General features: G+C 45.2%; 1 protein-coding gene across 31 annotated transcripts in view; it reads left to right on the forward strand.

The window, feature by feature from the left end:
* The window catches only part of Pcnt (pericentrin), a 103,921-nt gene that overhangs the window by 31,783 nt on the left and 55,955 nt on the right, over nucleotides 1–16,183 (forward strand). For all 31 annotated transcript variants that reach the window (XM_076558589.1, XM_076558602.1, XM_042266015.2 and 28 more), the window contains 4 exons: nucleotides 134–340; nucleotides 12,913–13,064; nucleotides 13,539–13,690; nucleotides 13,949–14,181. In XM_076558589.1, coding sequence (XP_076414704.1) covers nucleotides 134–340; nucleotides 12,913–13,064; nucleotides 13,539–13,690; nucleotides 13,949–14,181 — 744 coding nt within the window. The remainder of the gene's footprint in view (nucleotides 1–133; nucleotides 341–12,912; nucleotides 13,065–13,538; nucleotides 13,691–13,948; nucleotides 14,182–16,183) is intronic.

Below are 16,183 nucleotides of genomic sequence, written 5' to 3' on the forward strand. Positions count from 1 at the left end.
ATTGGTGGCAGAATTTAATTATAGGAAGCATTTGGAATGTTTACCACTTCCTGCAAATCTTATACTCCTTGGGATGATGGGGAAACCTGGGGTATGCCATGGCTTGACACCTTGACAAACTCTCTCTGGGCAGGAGGAACTGGCTATGACTCTGCACAATCAAAGGTACCCGCTGGAGAAGGATGGCAGTGCAGCCTTGGGTAGTGTGGGTGCTGAGGTCTCGCTGCACCAAGCTGTGCCTCAGGAGCTGCGAGACACACACACTGTTGAAATGCAGAAGCCACAAGCAGAGTTGGCCAAACCTCAAGAGCTACAGGCATCTCAGGAACAGGCTGCCCAGGTAAGCATTCCCATGTATAGTCCCGGAGGTGACACTTTTCAGTGATGCTGCACTCACAAGTAGTTGATGACCACCGTGGAGCCACACTGGTTGTGGGTGCAGGGGTCTCTGGTTGAGCTCAGCTCACCTCAGTGGGGAGTAATGTTTTGGTTTTGATTTGTATGTATTTGTATATGCATGTGTAAATGTTTGTTTGCATTCATGTGGATGCACTTGAAGAATGTGTGTGTGTGTGTGTGTGTTTGTGTGTGTGTGTATACATGTGTACATGTGGGGAGGCCAGAGGTTGATTGTCGAATGTCTTTCTCGATCACTCCCTTTTATTTATTGAAGTTGAGTCTCTTGTTTGAATCCAGAACTCACTGGTTCAGCTAGTCTAGATGGCCAGGTGGCTCTGAAGATCCTGTCTTTGCCTTCTGCATCCTGGGATTATAGGCAAGCCCTCTTGCTTTTATATGGTACTGGGGATCTGAACTCAGTTAGGGCAAGTACTTGACCTGCTGAACCACCTCCCCTTCTTAAAAGCAGTGTTTAAATGCCTGCCCACAAAGACAGGACACAGTAGGCATCAGTTGAACTGATTCCATGTGGAAAGAGGAGAGAATGTGATGGAGCAAGCTGATATGCATGGTTATTACTGTCGACACAGTACACCTGAACACTCTTGGAAATCTGTACACACAGTATGGTTTCTTCTTCAGAATGTATCTTATGTGTCTTGTCATATCACATGACGATTTTGAGATGAACTCTAACAAAGCAGTAGGACCCTTCTTGGACTTGTGAAGCTGACAGGAGGGGCCTGGTTGAGGTCCCTGTGATCTTTGTGAAAAAACGTTCATCACCATGGTCTCCCAGTGTGTAATGTGCTAAGAGAGAGGTCTTGACCCCGGCAAGTCCAGTCCTACCTGCTGGGCCTGTAACACAGGTCCACGTATAAACACACATGTGTACACAGTGCATACATGTTTGTGTATAATACATAGAACACAGTGTATGCACATATTCTGCATTCTGTACCTGCAGGCTTGAAACCCCCATGGAGTCACCCGAGGACTTTTGAAGCTCACCTGCCTGTGTGTTCTTAGATTTGAAAGGCTATTGTTTCAGGATCTTCAGGGCTTGGAAAGAGAAGAGTCTGCATTGCCTCAGAAGTGATTGGATGTTTCTGTTAAATGTGCCAGTTTATTGAGATGATTTCTTTTTATAAATACTTTCTCTTGAGATGCTTTTTAAAAACAAGGGTGAAGGCTAGGGAGATAGGTCAGTGGTTAAGGGCCACTGGCTGCTCTTTCAGAAGACCTGAGTTCGATTCCTAGCATGCACATGGCAATTCACAGTGGTCTGTAGCTCCAGTCCCAGAGGAACCCAACACCCTATTTTGGCCTCCATAGGCATCAGGCACACAACTGATGCACAGACTTATATGCAGGCAAAACTCTTATTACATAGAAAATAAAATTTATTTAAAAATAAAAGCCTAAGGAATGGTGAGAATGGGAGAAATAGTCTTCCACACAGAAGATAGACCAATTGGTTACCCAGTACCAAATGGTCAGCCCAGAACCCTGACGTACAGCTAATATTATGCAGACTGATTAGGTTATATTTATGCATTTAGGGATGTGTGTGTGTGTGTGTGTGTGTGTGTGTGTGTGTGTGTGTGTGCGCGCGCGCGTGCGCGCATGTGTGTGTCTACACATACATATATGTATGTAATAATGAGTGAAAAAAGAGGCCATGCATTTGAAAGAGAACAAGGAGGGGAATATGAATGAGTTTGAAGGGTCCAGTGATGTAATATATTATAATCTCAAAAAATAAAAGAAGTAATTTTTGAAAAACTTTAAAAAAATGTTATTATGATCCAGGCATAGTGGCACATGCCTTTAATTCCAGCAGTCAGTGGACAGACACAGGCAGATCTCTTGAGTTTGAGGCCAGCCTGATCCACCTAATGAGTTCCAGGCCAGCCAGCCATAGAGAGACCCTGCTTCAAAAACAAACAAAAAATTATTATGAAAAGACCAAAACAAGGCAACAATAATGTATTTTTTTAACTGTCAGATAAAGCCCTCAAGTTTGCCTGGGTTTGCTAGATTAATAGCTCACAGTTGCTGTGACATGTGGCTTGATTTCTGCAATTAGAATTTGTGATTGTTTATTTACATGAACATTCCCTGACAGGTAATCAGAAGAGAACATAAAAGTAAAAAGAAGACTAGAAGTGAGATACACTCCCATTGCTTATTTAAAAACCTAGGCGCTGATCTCCATATCCCACTCACGGCGCAGCCCTGAAGGATTGGCTGAAGTGGCAAGTGGTCTCCAGAAGACCAAGATCTGCGGCAGGGTCGTACTGTGGTTTGAGACCCAGAGAGATTGGATCGGGTTTGGAGGGCAGCCTTGTCTTCATCCAGAGGCTCCAGTCTGCCCACATGCTGTGGTTTCTGTCCTGTCTTGAGGTGCTCTCCTGAGCTGCCAGTGTGCTAAGCCAGTGTCTGTGTACTGATTTGCTCTCCGGTTGCCAATAGGTAGCTCTTACCCATCCCCTCTTGCAACACATGGAACTGGCTTTCAAAGCGATGTATGGAGTTTGTTTTCCGGTTTTCCATGCTTGTCTTGGGTGAGAATGCTGTTGAGTGCTGGAGGCATTTGTGGTGGAACTGTCAAGTGCTTGGGGCCATCTGTGGCAGCACTTGAGTGCTAGGCAATATCTACAGTGATGCTGTTAGGTGCTCGAGGTGTCTGATGAGGTCTGGATATGGTGTGGCTTTGCACCTGTCCCCTTGTCTAGGGATGTGCATAGTTGATGCCTGTTCATGAGGATGCTTGTGTACAGCTGATTTCAAAGAAAGGAGCAGTTGGGCTGTGGTGAGGTAGAGGTGCTCCTTTACCTTTTTATGTTAACTTAAAAATTATTACGTTTTCTGGGCAGTGGTGGCACATGCCTTTGATCCCAGCACTCGAGAGGCAGAGGCAGGCGGATCTCTGTGAGTTGGAGGCTAGCCTGGTCTACAAAGAAAGTTCCAGGGCAACCAAGGCTGGTTTAAAAATTATTATTACATTTTAGTTGATCTGTGTATGTGTGTGTACAGTAGTTTGGGTGTGGAGGTCAGAGCACAAAGTCCAGAAGCCTGTGCTTTGCTTCCACTCTGGGTTTCAAGGCTTGACTCAATTGTCAGGCTTTATAAAGCACCCTAGTCCACCGAGCCCGTTTGTAAGCCCTTGTGTTAACTTTGTTGTTGTTTGTTTGTTTGTTTTGGAGGGGGATTTCAACATACACAACATTGAACAATTCACTAACAGTCCAGTAAACACCTGATCCTGCTGTGCAGCAGGCTGCATGCTGGCCTTGGTGTATCAGCGACCCCAGGGTAGCTTTTCCATGTTTTACTAGCTGGATAGAGCAACAGGAGTTCCTCCATCCCATCCCACTTCTAGCTTGAACTTCTGCCTTTCTGGCTCTGCTTGGGTAAATTGGGGTCTGCACAGGGCCTGGTGTGCAGCAAGGCTTTTTCATTTTCATTCCCGTGAGGGTGATCGGCTCTTTACCCTTTGCCCTGGATCCTCGTGGGCAGGGCTATAAGCAGAACCAGTCTTGTCAGGTGGTCAGACTTGCCTTGGCTGTGAGACGTTTCCTCCGGTGTCTTCTCCAGCTCTGACAGACATTTCAGAGAGCCTCTCAGAGTTCTCCCCAGGATGCCAGGGCCAGTGTCCCAAAATAGCAGGGATGGACGTGCTGTTCTTGCTGTCCTTCATGCTCTGCTGAGCCACAAATATCTTGCACCTGTCTGGAGAGCAGTCTCTTCTCTGCAGGCTCATTGACTAGAATGCCTGTTAGTGAGGCTGGAGCTTTCCAGATTGCTGCCCTTTGGAGCTAGGCGGGTGCTTTCCAGATCACCACCCTTGGGAGTTTGCTTGTGAAAAATAGTCTCTGAAAATGTAAGCTTAAGTTTGTTCCTTCTCTTTTCTTTTCTTTTCCTCCCTTTCTCCCTCCTTCCCTTCCTCCCTCCTTCCTTCCTTTCTTGTTGTTTTTTTGTTTTTGTTTTTGTTTTTGTTTTTGTTTTTGTTTTTTGAGGCAGGGTTTCTGTGTAGCCCTGCTGTCCTGGAACTCACTCTGTAGACCAGGCTGGCCTCCATCTCACAGAGATCTGCCTGCCTCTGCCTCCCGAGTGCTGGGATTAATGGTGTGCACCACCACTGCCCAGCTTGATTTCTTTTTGCTAGAGCTGTGTATCCCATGAAGATGTCTCCCTGGCTGTTGACACTAAGCAAGGACTGTGATCCAGAAGTAGCTGCAGAGTGACCAGTGGTGATTGTATAGGGCTGTTTCATATTTTCTTGTATCAAAACCAAACCTGTTTATAGGCTAATCTTAGGATGTGGAAAGAGCTGTATTCAGTTTTATGTGGTTTGGATGTCTGTATTTCACTATTAGCAATGTTTATCTTCATTCTTTGTGCACTGTCTCTCCCTTTTGGTCTTTCCAAAGAGTGTTTGTTCTAGTTTTTAATATCCAATACTTTTCTGTGTGTGTTTTTTTTTTTAGGTGTTTAGAGAAATCTAAGAGTAATTTAAAAAAAAAACATTTCTTGAAAGTTTTATTTGTGTGTGTGTGTGTGTGTGTGTGTGTGTGTGTGTGTGTGTGTGTGTATGTATGTGTATGCCACATGTGTGTGTTGCCTGTGGAGCAGAAGAGGGTGTTGGAGCCTCAGGAACTGGAGTTATGAGTGGTTGCTAGGGGATGGATGGGTACCGGGAACCGAACTCAGGTCTTCTGGCAGTACAGCAAGTGCTGAGTCGTCTCTCCTGCTCCTGACACATCATTCTTTACACTGACTATACCAGCAAGTACAGTGGTTTTTTTCCCCAGGCTGAAAATAAAAATGGTTGTAAAGAAGGCCAAGGCAGCTCGAGGTAGGGAGAAGTTGCAGGGGTGGAACTTTTGGTACGTTACCTGGTCAGATTAACTGTCATGAAACCCTGAGATTCCAGCCACAGACCTGAGAAACTGCCCACCTCTTCTGCACATGCGCAGTTCTCCCAGCTTGTCCTGCTGCAGGCTTCCCTAGGACAGACAGCATGATGGTTCTGTTCCTGGTGGGATGGTGGGAGCTTGGGCTGCCTGCTTTGTGCTGGCTTCCCTAGAAATCAATGTCCTGTGTACGAGAAGGTACTACGTATGTCTCTAAACTGCCTTCAAGTCCTTCCTGAGACAGAGGGAAAGTGAAGACTGCAATGAGCCATCCTCTAGCCAAGAGGTTCCTGCAGCTCAGCTCAAAGGCCCAATGTCGGCCTTTGGTGATCTGGCTTCAGTAGGGCCCCATGCTCCGTTGTTGGCCTTTCCTAATAGGATCCCATGTGAACCCCTTAATTTCTCTGTTCATGGTCAGTGACAAGACAAAGAGCCACAAACTGAATACAGGGGACACAGTCTGCTGGCTCTTCTGTTCTCTTGCTAAAGAAATCTAAAAACAACTTTAAAAGCATCATTTCTTTTCCTTTTTGAAGATTTATTTTTATTTATATTGTCTGTATAAATATGTAATTTACAACCTGCTCAGTTTGTATAATGTTACACACTCCTTTATCTCCTAAGCCATCTTGCCACTTTTTAATTGACTATCTTTATAGTCCGTAAAACTATAAATGTCTTTTCATACAACTGATCTTTCAAAACTGAGTGCATCACATCTCTCTTCTGATAGCTGTCATGCAGGCTTGAACTTGGTGGTACTATGGCAGGGTCAGTGTGCTGGTATGTGTAGGCCAGCTAGTGTGTTGTGTGTGACAGCATGTTCTCATTGCTGTATCTCTTGCCCTTTGCTTGTACGGTGGGCACTGGGACCAATGGGAGTTCTGTGGTTTTTGAACTCCTGTGGCTACTAAATGTTAGAGCCACCATTCTGTTGGAGTGATTGATGGGATCAGAGCAGGGGTCTGTCGGCAGTGACAGGTCAAAGGGACATTGTCCCAACTATGAGACCTGACTTGTGCTGGGACTAGACTGACATGACAGTGACCGCACAGGAAGATGAGGGGCCAACAGGGCAATCAAAGCCTAGGGTGCTCCTCTGGGGACAGTCGGGTCCCAACCCATAGGGCGATATGAGGGAGCAACAGCCTTTCAGAGTAGTCTGCAGAGGCATAATTTAAATATTGCTGAAAAATCTCATTTGGTCAAAAATAGTGAAATAGAGCCCATAAGTTAGAGATATGCCACTTAAGATCTGTACATGTACACACAACACGCACACACACAAATTCAGTAAAAAGAGCTGCTTTGTGTGTAAAAGGCTGAGGCAGGAGGATCTCAAGTTCAAGGCTAGCCTATAGGCTGTATAGTGAGATCCTGTCTCAAAAAGAGGAGAGGAGGGGCAGTTAGCAGAGTTCGAAATCATTAATTCTAAACTAAGACATTGTAAAGGCAATGTGTAGTGGTCCACCTTGGTAAGTGAGGATCATAGCTTGTGTGTGTGTGTGTGTGTGTGTGTGTGTGTGTGTGTGTGTGTGTGTTAAGGCTAAGTGGGAAGGGCTGTGTGTGAGTACCTGCAGATGGCTGAGAGCCCCATGGCAGGTGCATCTGCTCTTCCGCACTGCACAGCTCCGCATGTACTCAGGGCCACCTCATTACCACATGCACTTGAGTTACACATGTAGCTCAGTGGTTTCCCTAGCTAAGAGAGGACAGATGTTTCTTTAGGTAAACCACACTCGGAAAATTTTTTTCACTGTGAAATGGTATTACTAGCATCTTTAAAACTGTACGTGTTCAGTTAAAATAACATTGTGGAAAGTAATTATGTCCTATTACTCAGATTAAGTAGCTTATAGCTTATACCTCCACAGTGTTCTCTATGAGCTCATACCTCTTTCCTTTCCTTGGAAGCCACCATCCTGTAGGTTTGTTTTGTTTGTTTGTTTGTTTTACACTTCTTAATGCATTTCTTTTTTTCTTAATGCACTTCTGAATAATCCACTTGTGTAACTTTCTTTTTGAATTTTGTACAAGGGACGTTTTTATTGCCTCCCCCCCCCCCCCCCCCCCCCCCCGTTTATTTACTCTTGGGTAGGTGGGCATGCATGTGTCACATCATGTATGTGGAGGTCAGGGGACAACATGTGAAAGTTGTTTCTCTGCCATGTGGGAATCAGGTCTTGAACTCAGGTGGTCAGGCTTGCCAGCAAGTGCCGTTAGCCACCGAGCCATTTTGCCTGCCTAGTGGCCTCTGTTGTGCAGCTGAGGACCAGCATGGTCTGTGAAATGTAGTGCTTCATTTTGTGACGTTATCAACGTAGGGCCATTGGCGTTTCCCTTTCCTACTCTAATCAGTTAAGTTACTAGGATGTTTCCTTTGTGTCTCCCGTCATAAGGGTTCGAAACTTCTCAAGATGTGACAGTGTTAGAGACAGAGTTAGAGCGCTCTGCACGTATCCCACACGATTAGGTCATTCTAGACTCACTACTGAAAGTGCCTGTTCTCTTCCCACACTTCACCCCACTTGTCTGTTCAGCCCTACTTGTCCTGCTGGTTTTGTGGCTATGAAATGATGTCATGGGCCTTAATTTGTATTTCCTTATTTGCCAATAAGATGAGCATCTCTTCAGATGTTTATGGTAAGTTTGTGTTTTCCATATGTGAAATACCTGCTTGTATCTTTTGGTATTTTTTTCTATTTTTGAAAAGTTTTTTTTCCTTCTTACACACTTTTGTGGATTTTTTTTTTTTTTTTTTTTTTTGGAAGACAGGATTTCTCAGTGTGTAGTCCTGGCTGCTCTAGTACTTGCTCTATAGCCCAGGCTGGCCTTGAACTCACAGAGATCCACCTGCCTCTGCCTCCCAAGTGCCGGGATTAAAGGCGTGCACCACCACCACCAGGTACTTTTGTGGATTATTTTAGATTTATGATTGTTTTGTTTTGAGCCAGGATCTGGTTTTATTGTCCATACTGGCTTTGAATCCATAATCCTCTATGTTCCTCTGTCTCCAAGTGCTGAGATTACAGGCATGTGATACCATGCTGGACTTTTTGGGGAAGTGGGCACAGTGCTGAGGCTCATCTTGCCTGATGGACCTTCCCCTATTTTATATAGACATTCTCCCTCCATATGGGAGGGCATGAGATTGGGGGGGCTGTTTGCCAGGCAGCCAAGGTCTGAGTTCTCATGAATGCTGGCTTCTGACCTCTCCCATCCCCCTCCCCTTGGGAGCCTCTGGAGTCTTGGGGCTCCATCCCTAGTCATGGTGCTCGGCCCCTCTGGTTTGGGCTAGGACTATCCCAGAAGGCCCTGATGGGTGTGATTGAATTGACTTTGACGCCTGGTTTCTTTGTGGGATGGAGGCACCAAGACTTTGGAATGCTGTTTGTAGTAATGTCCCTTTCTGAGTTTGTAGAATTCCTGCCCATCTTTTACTAGCTAGATTTGTGCTTAGAAATGTGGACTAGAGGTTTAGGTGTTCTGTTTCTTTGTTTGAAATAGGATCTTACTTTGTAGTCTAGCCTAACCGGGAATCTGACCCTCCTATCTCTGCCCCTAACATTACTGACATTACCTGAGCATGTAGGCATACCAGGCTTTTTACTTGGGTGCTTGGGATTTGAACTCAGGTCCTTGTAGTGTGCAACAAGCACCTTTACTTACTGAGCCATCTCCTCAACCCTCAGTTTGATTTTTTAAGTTGCCACATAACTCTTTATAGAAAGTATCAAACTTATTTCAACATCCAGTTTTATTTTTTATATTAAGACTATTTGACAATTTCTGTAACTTAAATTCATTACCAGAGGTGCTGAAAACATTAATAAATGATTAAATACTGAATTGAGTAAAGTTACTGGACCATGCGTGTAGAAAAGCCATGTTTGTAGTTTAATGTCTGTTTACTATTGAAGAAACTCTGTACTTCTGCCATTTTACCCAGTTCTCACAGTTACCACTAACAAAGGTTATCAGTTACGAAGTATAACAATAAATTTGAAATTGTAATTTTCACTTTGACCCTGTATGAGTAAAAAGTACAGGACACTATGACATACCAGTTAAAAATAGATGGGATAAAAACAGAGCAGTATTTATGTCATCAGAAATAATCTGATAAGACATTTTAACTATTTAGAAGTTGTAGTGAGCACCAAAAAGAATTAAAAAAACAAAACAAAACAAGTAAAACCTGAATCCAAGGTATTAACAGTACTTGGCACCAGGCAGTGGTGGCACACCTTTAATCCCAGCACTCATGAGGCAGAGGCAGGAGGAGCTATGAGTTCGAGGCCAGCCTGGTCTACAGAGTGAGTTCTAGGACAGCCAGGAATGTTACACAGAAACCAAATTTAAGAAAACAAAAACAAAAAGCAGCACTTGGCGTTTTCACTGCCAGCTATAAATCACATTCTCCTTAGCAACTCCTTTAAGAAACCGTCAGTGTTGAAGTACAAAGACCAGAACTCATTCTATCCGGTGGGTGCTGTTGTACAGTTCGAGATAATGAGAAGCCTTCATGAAATTAGGCTTTAAACATGCGGAGTGTGTTGATAATTGCCATTGGTCTCAAAGGCTCAAATTGGAGAGACATACTCATCTACTGTTTCTCTTTTAAGCCAAAGTAAACTTTTCACCTCAAAAGGTAATTTTTTTTTTTTGGTTTTTCGAGACAGGGTTTCTCTGTGTAGCTTTGCATCTTTCCTGGAACTCGCTTTGGAGACCAGGCTGGCCTCGAACTCACAGAGATCCGCCTGCCTCTGCCTCCTGAGTGCTGGGATTAAAGGTGTGCGCCACCACCGCCCGGCAAAAGGTAATTCTTTTACATTCCTAATATTCCGTATCCAGAAGTAAACCCCATCTTAAACCACCATTTGAATAGGATTTGTAATCTAAAGACTTTTTTTCCACGTGATCTTTTCACTTGAGTAAATAAAGCTCCAGAATGGCAAATTACTGTTAGTTTAAAATAATTTTTACTTCAGGTTGAGGTACAAACATGCTTGGGACTAGTGACATTTTAATTTTTTTTTCAGATTTTAGAGTATTTATACATTATCTTCAGGATGGGATCCAAGTCTAAACACAGAGTTCCTTTATATTTCTCATAGCTTGAAGGTAATCTATAATATTTTTAGAGCACTTATATTCTGACTGTAACCCCCTCACAGGTCAGGTGTAGCATTTCCCGCTTCGGCATCATGTCTGAACACAGATATCTGAGTTTGCAGCACTTTGGGTTTTGAATTTTCATATTAGGGGTGCTCTACCTGGGTGATAAATGCTAACTTATAATACCTGTCAGTAGGCACCAACAAACTGCCATTTCCAACCCTAGAAGTTGCTCACTCCTGAGTCAGAACATGCTTCTTTCATGTGGTTAGATTTAATTTTCTTAATAATATTATCATGATTCCCCTCTCCCTGCAGAGCCTGTTCATTCCTTCAATCCTTTTCAGTTGTTTAGCTCTTGCATTTTTTTTTTTTTTGGACAGAATCATATCACATAGTCCAGACTGTCCCAGAACTCCCATAACCCCCTCAGTGCTTGGCCTTTCTTCTTAAAATCCAGTTTTTCTAAGATATTTGCTTGTACTTCTTTTCTTGACTAATGTTGCTAGAAGGCTCTTAGCCCCCATAACCCAAATGTGAGTGAACAGAATGAGATTAGTAGGTAGACAAAGCTCCGTGAGTATGTCAGCCATTAGTCGTGGGTATAGCCACCTCCAGGGTGACTTGTAGGGTCAAACATGGCTGTGCCAGGTGTCTGTTGCACACCCGAAGTTGGAGAGCCACAGTCCTGCCTTAAACTGTCCAGCACATAGTTTCATGTGCTGGTAGCATTTGGTGTGTGCTGTTCATTTTCTGTCCCTTGATTGTTGTTTTCTATCTTGAAACTTAACATTCCTGTTATTTTAATTTCAGCTAGCTGTATATTAGCCTGACTCAGCCAGTGGTTTTGTGGAGTCTGGATATTTTGTGGTCTCTGCACTGACACTGCTTACAGTCAGCTTCTGTGTCGTGAGCTGATCACAGAATTACACTCCTTACTCCTCTGCTCTCTGTCCTGCTGTCCTTCCTTCCTTTCTTTTTAAGTGTGTGTGTGTGTGTGTGTGTGTGTGTGTGTGTGTGTGTGAAATGTTCTCTTCTATCACTCTCTACCTGTTCTTTTGAGGAAGGATATTTGCTTGAACCTGGGACTCATGTTTTCTGAGCTAGACTGGAAGCCACCAAGTCCCTGTGATCCTGTTGCCTGACTCTCTCGGAGCTGGCTTGTTACATGATTGCCCAAATGCTCTTAACTGCGGAGCCATCCTCTCCAGCATAGCTGTGTAATTTTTGTTCTTTCCATTGGCCCAGCTGTGACCTGCTGTAGCTCTCTTGTGTCGTGGGTAGGTATGCTCCCAGCTTGGTGCTGTGCAGTGCACAGCTTCTCTACCGGGAGGCCCCTTGTCTTTGGCTCCTTGCCTCTTCCTGACCTGAGTGTGTCAGCTGATCTCTGCCCTGACACAGATGTGGATGTGCATTGGGGGTGGAGAGATGCTTCCGTTTGACCAGAGGGCATATCTGCTATGTTCTGCCTGGTGTCTCCACAGGCATGGATGACAGTTGTGGTCTTCTTTATACTTTTCTCTTTCATTTGAGGGTACCTGTGTTCATGTCAGCAGACCCGTAGTTGGTAGTTTTCCTATGTCCCGGCCTGCTGGCGGTTGGGACAGATCTCTCCCACTCGAGTTCTCCAAGTAAACACACAGAGGCTTATATTAATTAAAACTGCTCGGCCATTAGCTCAGGCTTACCACTGACTAGCTCTTATACTTAAACTCAGCCCATTTCTGTTAATCTGTATGTTGCCACGTGTTCCGTGGCTTTACCTGTGTGCCATTACATGCTGCTCCCTGGATAGCAGGGTGGCATCCCCTGACTCACAGAAAAACCTTCAGTCAGCTACACAGAACCGTGGAGTCTTAGAAAGTCTCTGTCACTCACAGCTGGCCCAGGCCAAAAACCTTTGAATTAATTAAGGGTGCTCTGGCTGGTGTCTTTCCCATGGAAGCCAAGCTACATCAGATTACTGGGATCTGGCTCCTGCTTAAGACAGCATGGGAAGCCCATGTAGCCAGCAGCACTGAACTGCTGAGATCCTGAGCCTCTGTTTTGTTCGTTTGTTTTTGGTTTGGTTATTTTTTTGAGACAGCATCTCTTCACATAGCCCTAGTTCTCCTAGAACTCATTATGTAGACCATGCTGGCCCGAGATTCAGAGATACTTCTGCCTCTGCCTCTTGAGCTCTGGGATCAAAGGTGTGCGCCACCAGCCCTAGCTCGCCTCTGTTTTTTGAATAATTATTTGTGAGATGAATTCTATGAATCTGCCCATTCATTTCTCTAGCATCAGGAACAAGTAGAAGTTCTTTGCATACACTTCTTTGCTAAGTAATAAATGATGAAGGAAAAACCAATCCTTTCGCCTTCACTCAGCCTCGCGGTCCTCATTCGTCATTGTTTGTTAAATGTCATATAAAAACTGTGATGGCACTTTCTGCAGTTACTTGTTTTAACTGAGCTTTAGCACTTTTTCTCCACAGCTGAAAGGCCAGGTCTTCTCGCTGAGTCGGGAGATAGAAGAGTGCCGAGCTGAGCTGGAGAGGCTGCAGCAGAGGAGGGAGCGGGAGAACCAGGAGGGCGCCACTCTCATCTGCATGCTCAGGGCTGATGCAGACCTGGCTCGGAGCGAAGGGTCGGTGCTTCGCTGTCACGTGGCTGCTTAGCTGGTCACATCGCCGCTGCCGTCTCCCAGCCCGCTGTGCTTGCTGTGGGGTTTCTGAACAGACTCACATCTGGGGTTTAGAGAGAGAGACACCAGCCATGTCGTTCTTGAGTCTTAAAGACTTAACATTAACTACCTGGATACCTGACACTTTGCCAGCTCTTCACATTTTACCAAACAGTAGGGAAATCCATTATTTTACCGAGGTCCTGTTTTGCTCCCTGTAACCAATCCCCTCCTCCCCTCAAGAAAAAGGTAGTTTCCTTGTGTAAGCCTTTCCTATGTTAGCTTAGTGTCAAGGTCAGAGAATGGTGACCTTTGAGACATTGTCTTAGGACTTTGGACCCTACTTGACATTTGTAGATGGGTGGTTAGCATTTGTGAAGGGTCTGGAGGATTCCCAGGGCCAAGAACAGCTTCGATAACCATTGTTTTCCATCTTAGGAAAGTACTCCGAGATGCTCTGAGGAGACTGCTTGATTTGTTTGGAGAAACACTGAAGGCAGCTGTCACCCTCAAGAGCCGGATCAGTGAGCGCGCAGGGCTCCTCCTGGACCATGCAGATGCTGCAGAGACAAGTGATGCCCGGTTAGCAGGTACATGCCCAAGATGGGTCTCCTGTTCGGGACGTGTGTGCTGGAGAGGGGTCCTAGCATGTCCCCAGGAGCTGCGTTCGCTCTCAGTTTCCATGCTCTGGGAGGGCAAGGGTCAGGCCTAGGTAAAATTACCTGGTTCTCAGGGTTGGTTGCTATTTTGCTAAGGAATTGAGTCACCCGCTACCTCTCCCTAAATTCTTCAAGTGGATGATGAGCTCGCTGAGGGAAGATGTGGGTATCTCTTTGTTTGTCTTGCAGCTGCAGCCCTTGGCGATATGTGGTCTGACGAAGGTCTACTAGAGGTAGACAGAACTTTGCCTGAAGGGGCAGAGACATCTTCAGTGTCTGAAATTAGCAGTCACGTATGTGAAAGCTTTTTTATGAGCCCCGAGAATACACTGGAATGTGAGCAGCCGATCAGGAAAGTCTACCAGAGCCTCAGCACGGCTGTGGATGGCCTCCTGGAGATGGCCCTGGACTCCTCCAAACAGGTGAGGCCCAAGCCCATACCAGAGGCCAGCAGAGAGGTGGGTAGACAGGTGACACCCCGACTGAGCTGACGAGATAGTTGTTACCACTGTCACTGTGGTGTTTCTGATTCTCCCTCCAACCTGCAGGCTGCGAAGAGAATCTTTATCTTTCGCGTAGATCTGAATCCATGGCTGCTCCCGCTACCCTTTCTAACACTGAGGTGTTTAGAGGCAGAAAGCCCTGACCTCTTCCGGGTGCTGTTTGCTTTCCCTTGTTGATTGTGCTGTTTGTTACTACTGAGAGTGAGCTCATCCATGCTTCTGGATGTATCAGTGAGAATGACAGCTAGAATCTTGGTTTATATAGTTGAGTTAAAACAGATCTCTCCTGGGGGTGTGGTTCAGTTGGTAAAGGCTGGGTTGATCCTCAGCACTGTGTGAACTGGGCATGGTGGTGCATGCCTGTAATCCTAGCATGGAGGGGGTGGGACTTAGGGATTAGGAGTTCAAAGTCATCTTCTGTTTAAGAGAGTTTGAGGCCAGCCTAGGCTATATGAGATCCTGTCTCATATAGCACAGGGCCAGGCGGGGCAGCACATACTTTTAACCTCAGCACTTAGGGGGCCAGCCTGGGCTAACAGTAGGTTCCAGGCCAGTCAGGGCTGTAGTGAAACCCTGTCTGTTAAAAGAAAAAAGAAGCTTGCAAATCTACTTTTTAGGCTTTACTGAATACTAATGTTTTATATTTGGAGATTATCACTAAGAAATGGACTTTTAAAAAAAATTCTTAGAATGTTTTTAGGTAATTGGAAAAGATATTAACTAGAAACATGAGCTGGGCAGTGGCACATGCCTTTAATCCCAGCACTTGGGTGACAGAAGCAGGCAGATCTCTGTGAATTTGAGGCCATCCTGGTCTACAAAGTGAGTTTTAGGACAGCCAGAGCTGTTACACAGAGAAACCCTATCTTGAAACCCCCCCCCCCAAATAAATAAATAAATAGATAGATAAATAAATAAATATGCAGATAACAATGAATGAGATTCTTTTTCTGAATTTAGCAGTTAACAAAATAAGTATTTTTGTGTGAAATGTTGCTGTAGAGGGAATGTTTCCTCCCAGGTGTTGAAAACTAGAGTTTCCAGTTCTTGCTTCTTCCTCACCCACCAAATCTTAGGTTCTTTACTGGGACCTACTATCCTGTCTCAAGAACCAACATGTCTGGAATCTAAGTATAATCAGGTGCTTTGGATGGCCTCTGTGTGCATCTGTAAGGAAGCCACCCATTCTGAGAGCATCTATCGGCCCAGAGGACCACACTTTGCAGTGGGAGTATCCTAGCAAGCACCACAGGGCTGCTAAGGACCTAGTGTTTCATTAAGTCTTGTTTGTTGCATCTCTGAGTTCAAGGACAGCCAGAGCTACAGAGAGACCCTGTCTCTAAAAACAAAATAAAAACCAAAAAAGTCTTGCCTTGTGGAGCATGTGTCTTTGGGGAAGGATTTTTAGGAGATCTTAAAGGATCTATCACTCCTTGTCATGGGAACAGAGCCTTGTGGGAGGTACAGGAGCTCTCTGAAGCTGATGCAAGGTCGGTAGCTGAAGGCCATGGGTGGGGTTGTAGTCAAACAGGCCTCTCTTGCAGAACCAAGAGAGTTTGACCTTGGCTGCAGGAAGGGGCAGAACCAGGAGGAAGCAGCCTGTTGGAGGATGGGAGGATAGACACATTACATATGGCTTCTGGACCATTTTCAAGGAAGAAGCAAAGGACCTTAGAGGCCAGTGGACATCTTGAGCCCCAAGAAAGGCCAGAGTGGTGCTATTAGTGAGGAGCTAAGGGAGACCTGGGCCTGGACACTCTGTTTTCTGCTGGGGGCAGTGGTGTGTAGGTGTTTTGTGTTTAGAGGCCCATTTAGTCCTGTGGATGGCCTGGAAGTTCCAGCTGAGACACAAATGCTGGGAGGGGATGGTAAAGGCAGCTGACAAGGAGCTGTTAACCAGGTCGAGACTGTTGCCATGGCA

The sequence above is a fragment of the Peromyscus maniculatus genome, chromosome 21 (assembly GCF_049852395.1).
Source record: "Peromyscus maniculatus bairdii isolate BWxNUB_F1_BW_parent chromosome 21, HU_Pman_BW_mat_3.1, whole genome shotgun sequence".
Lineage (NCBI taxonomy): Eukaryota > Metazoa > Chordata > Mammalia > Rodentia > Cricetidae > Peromyscus > Peromyscus maniculatus.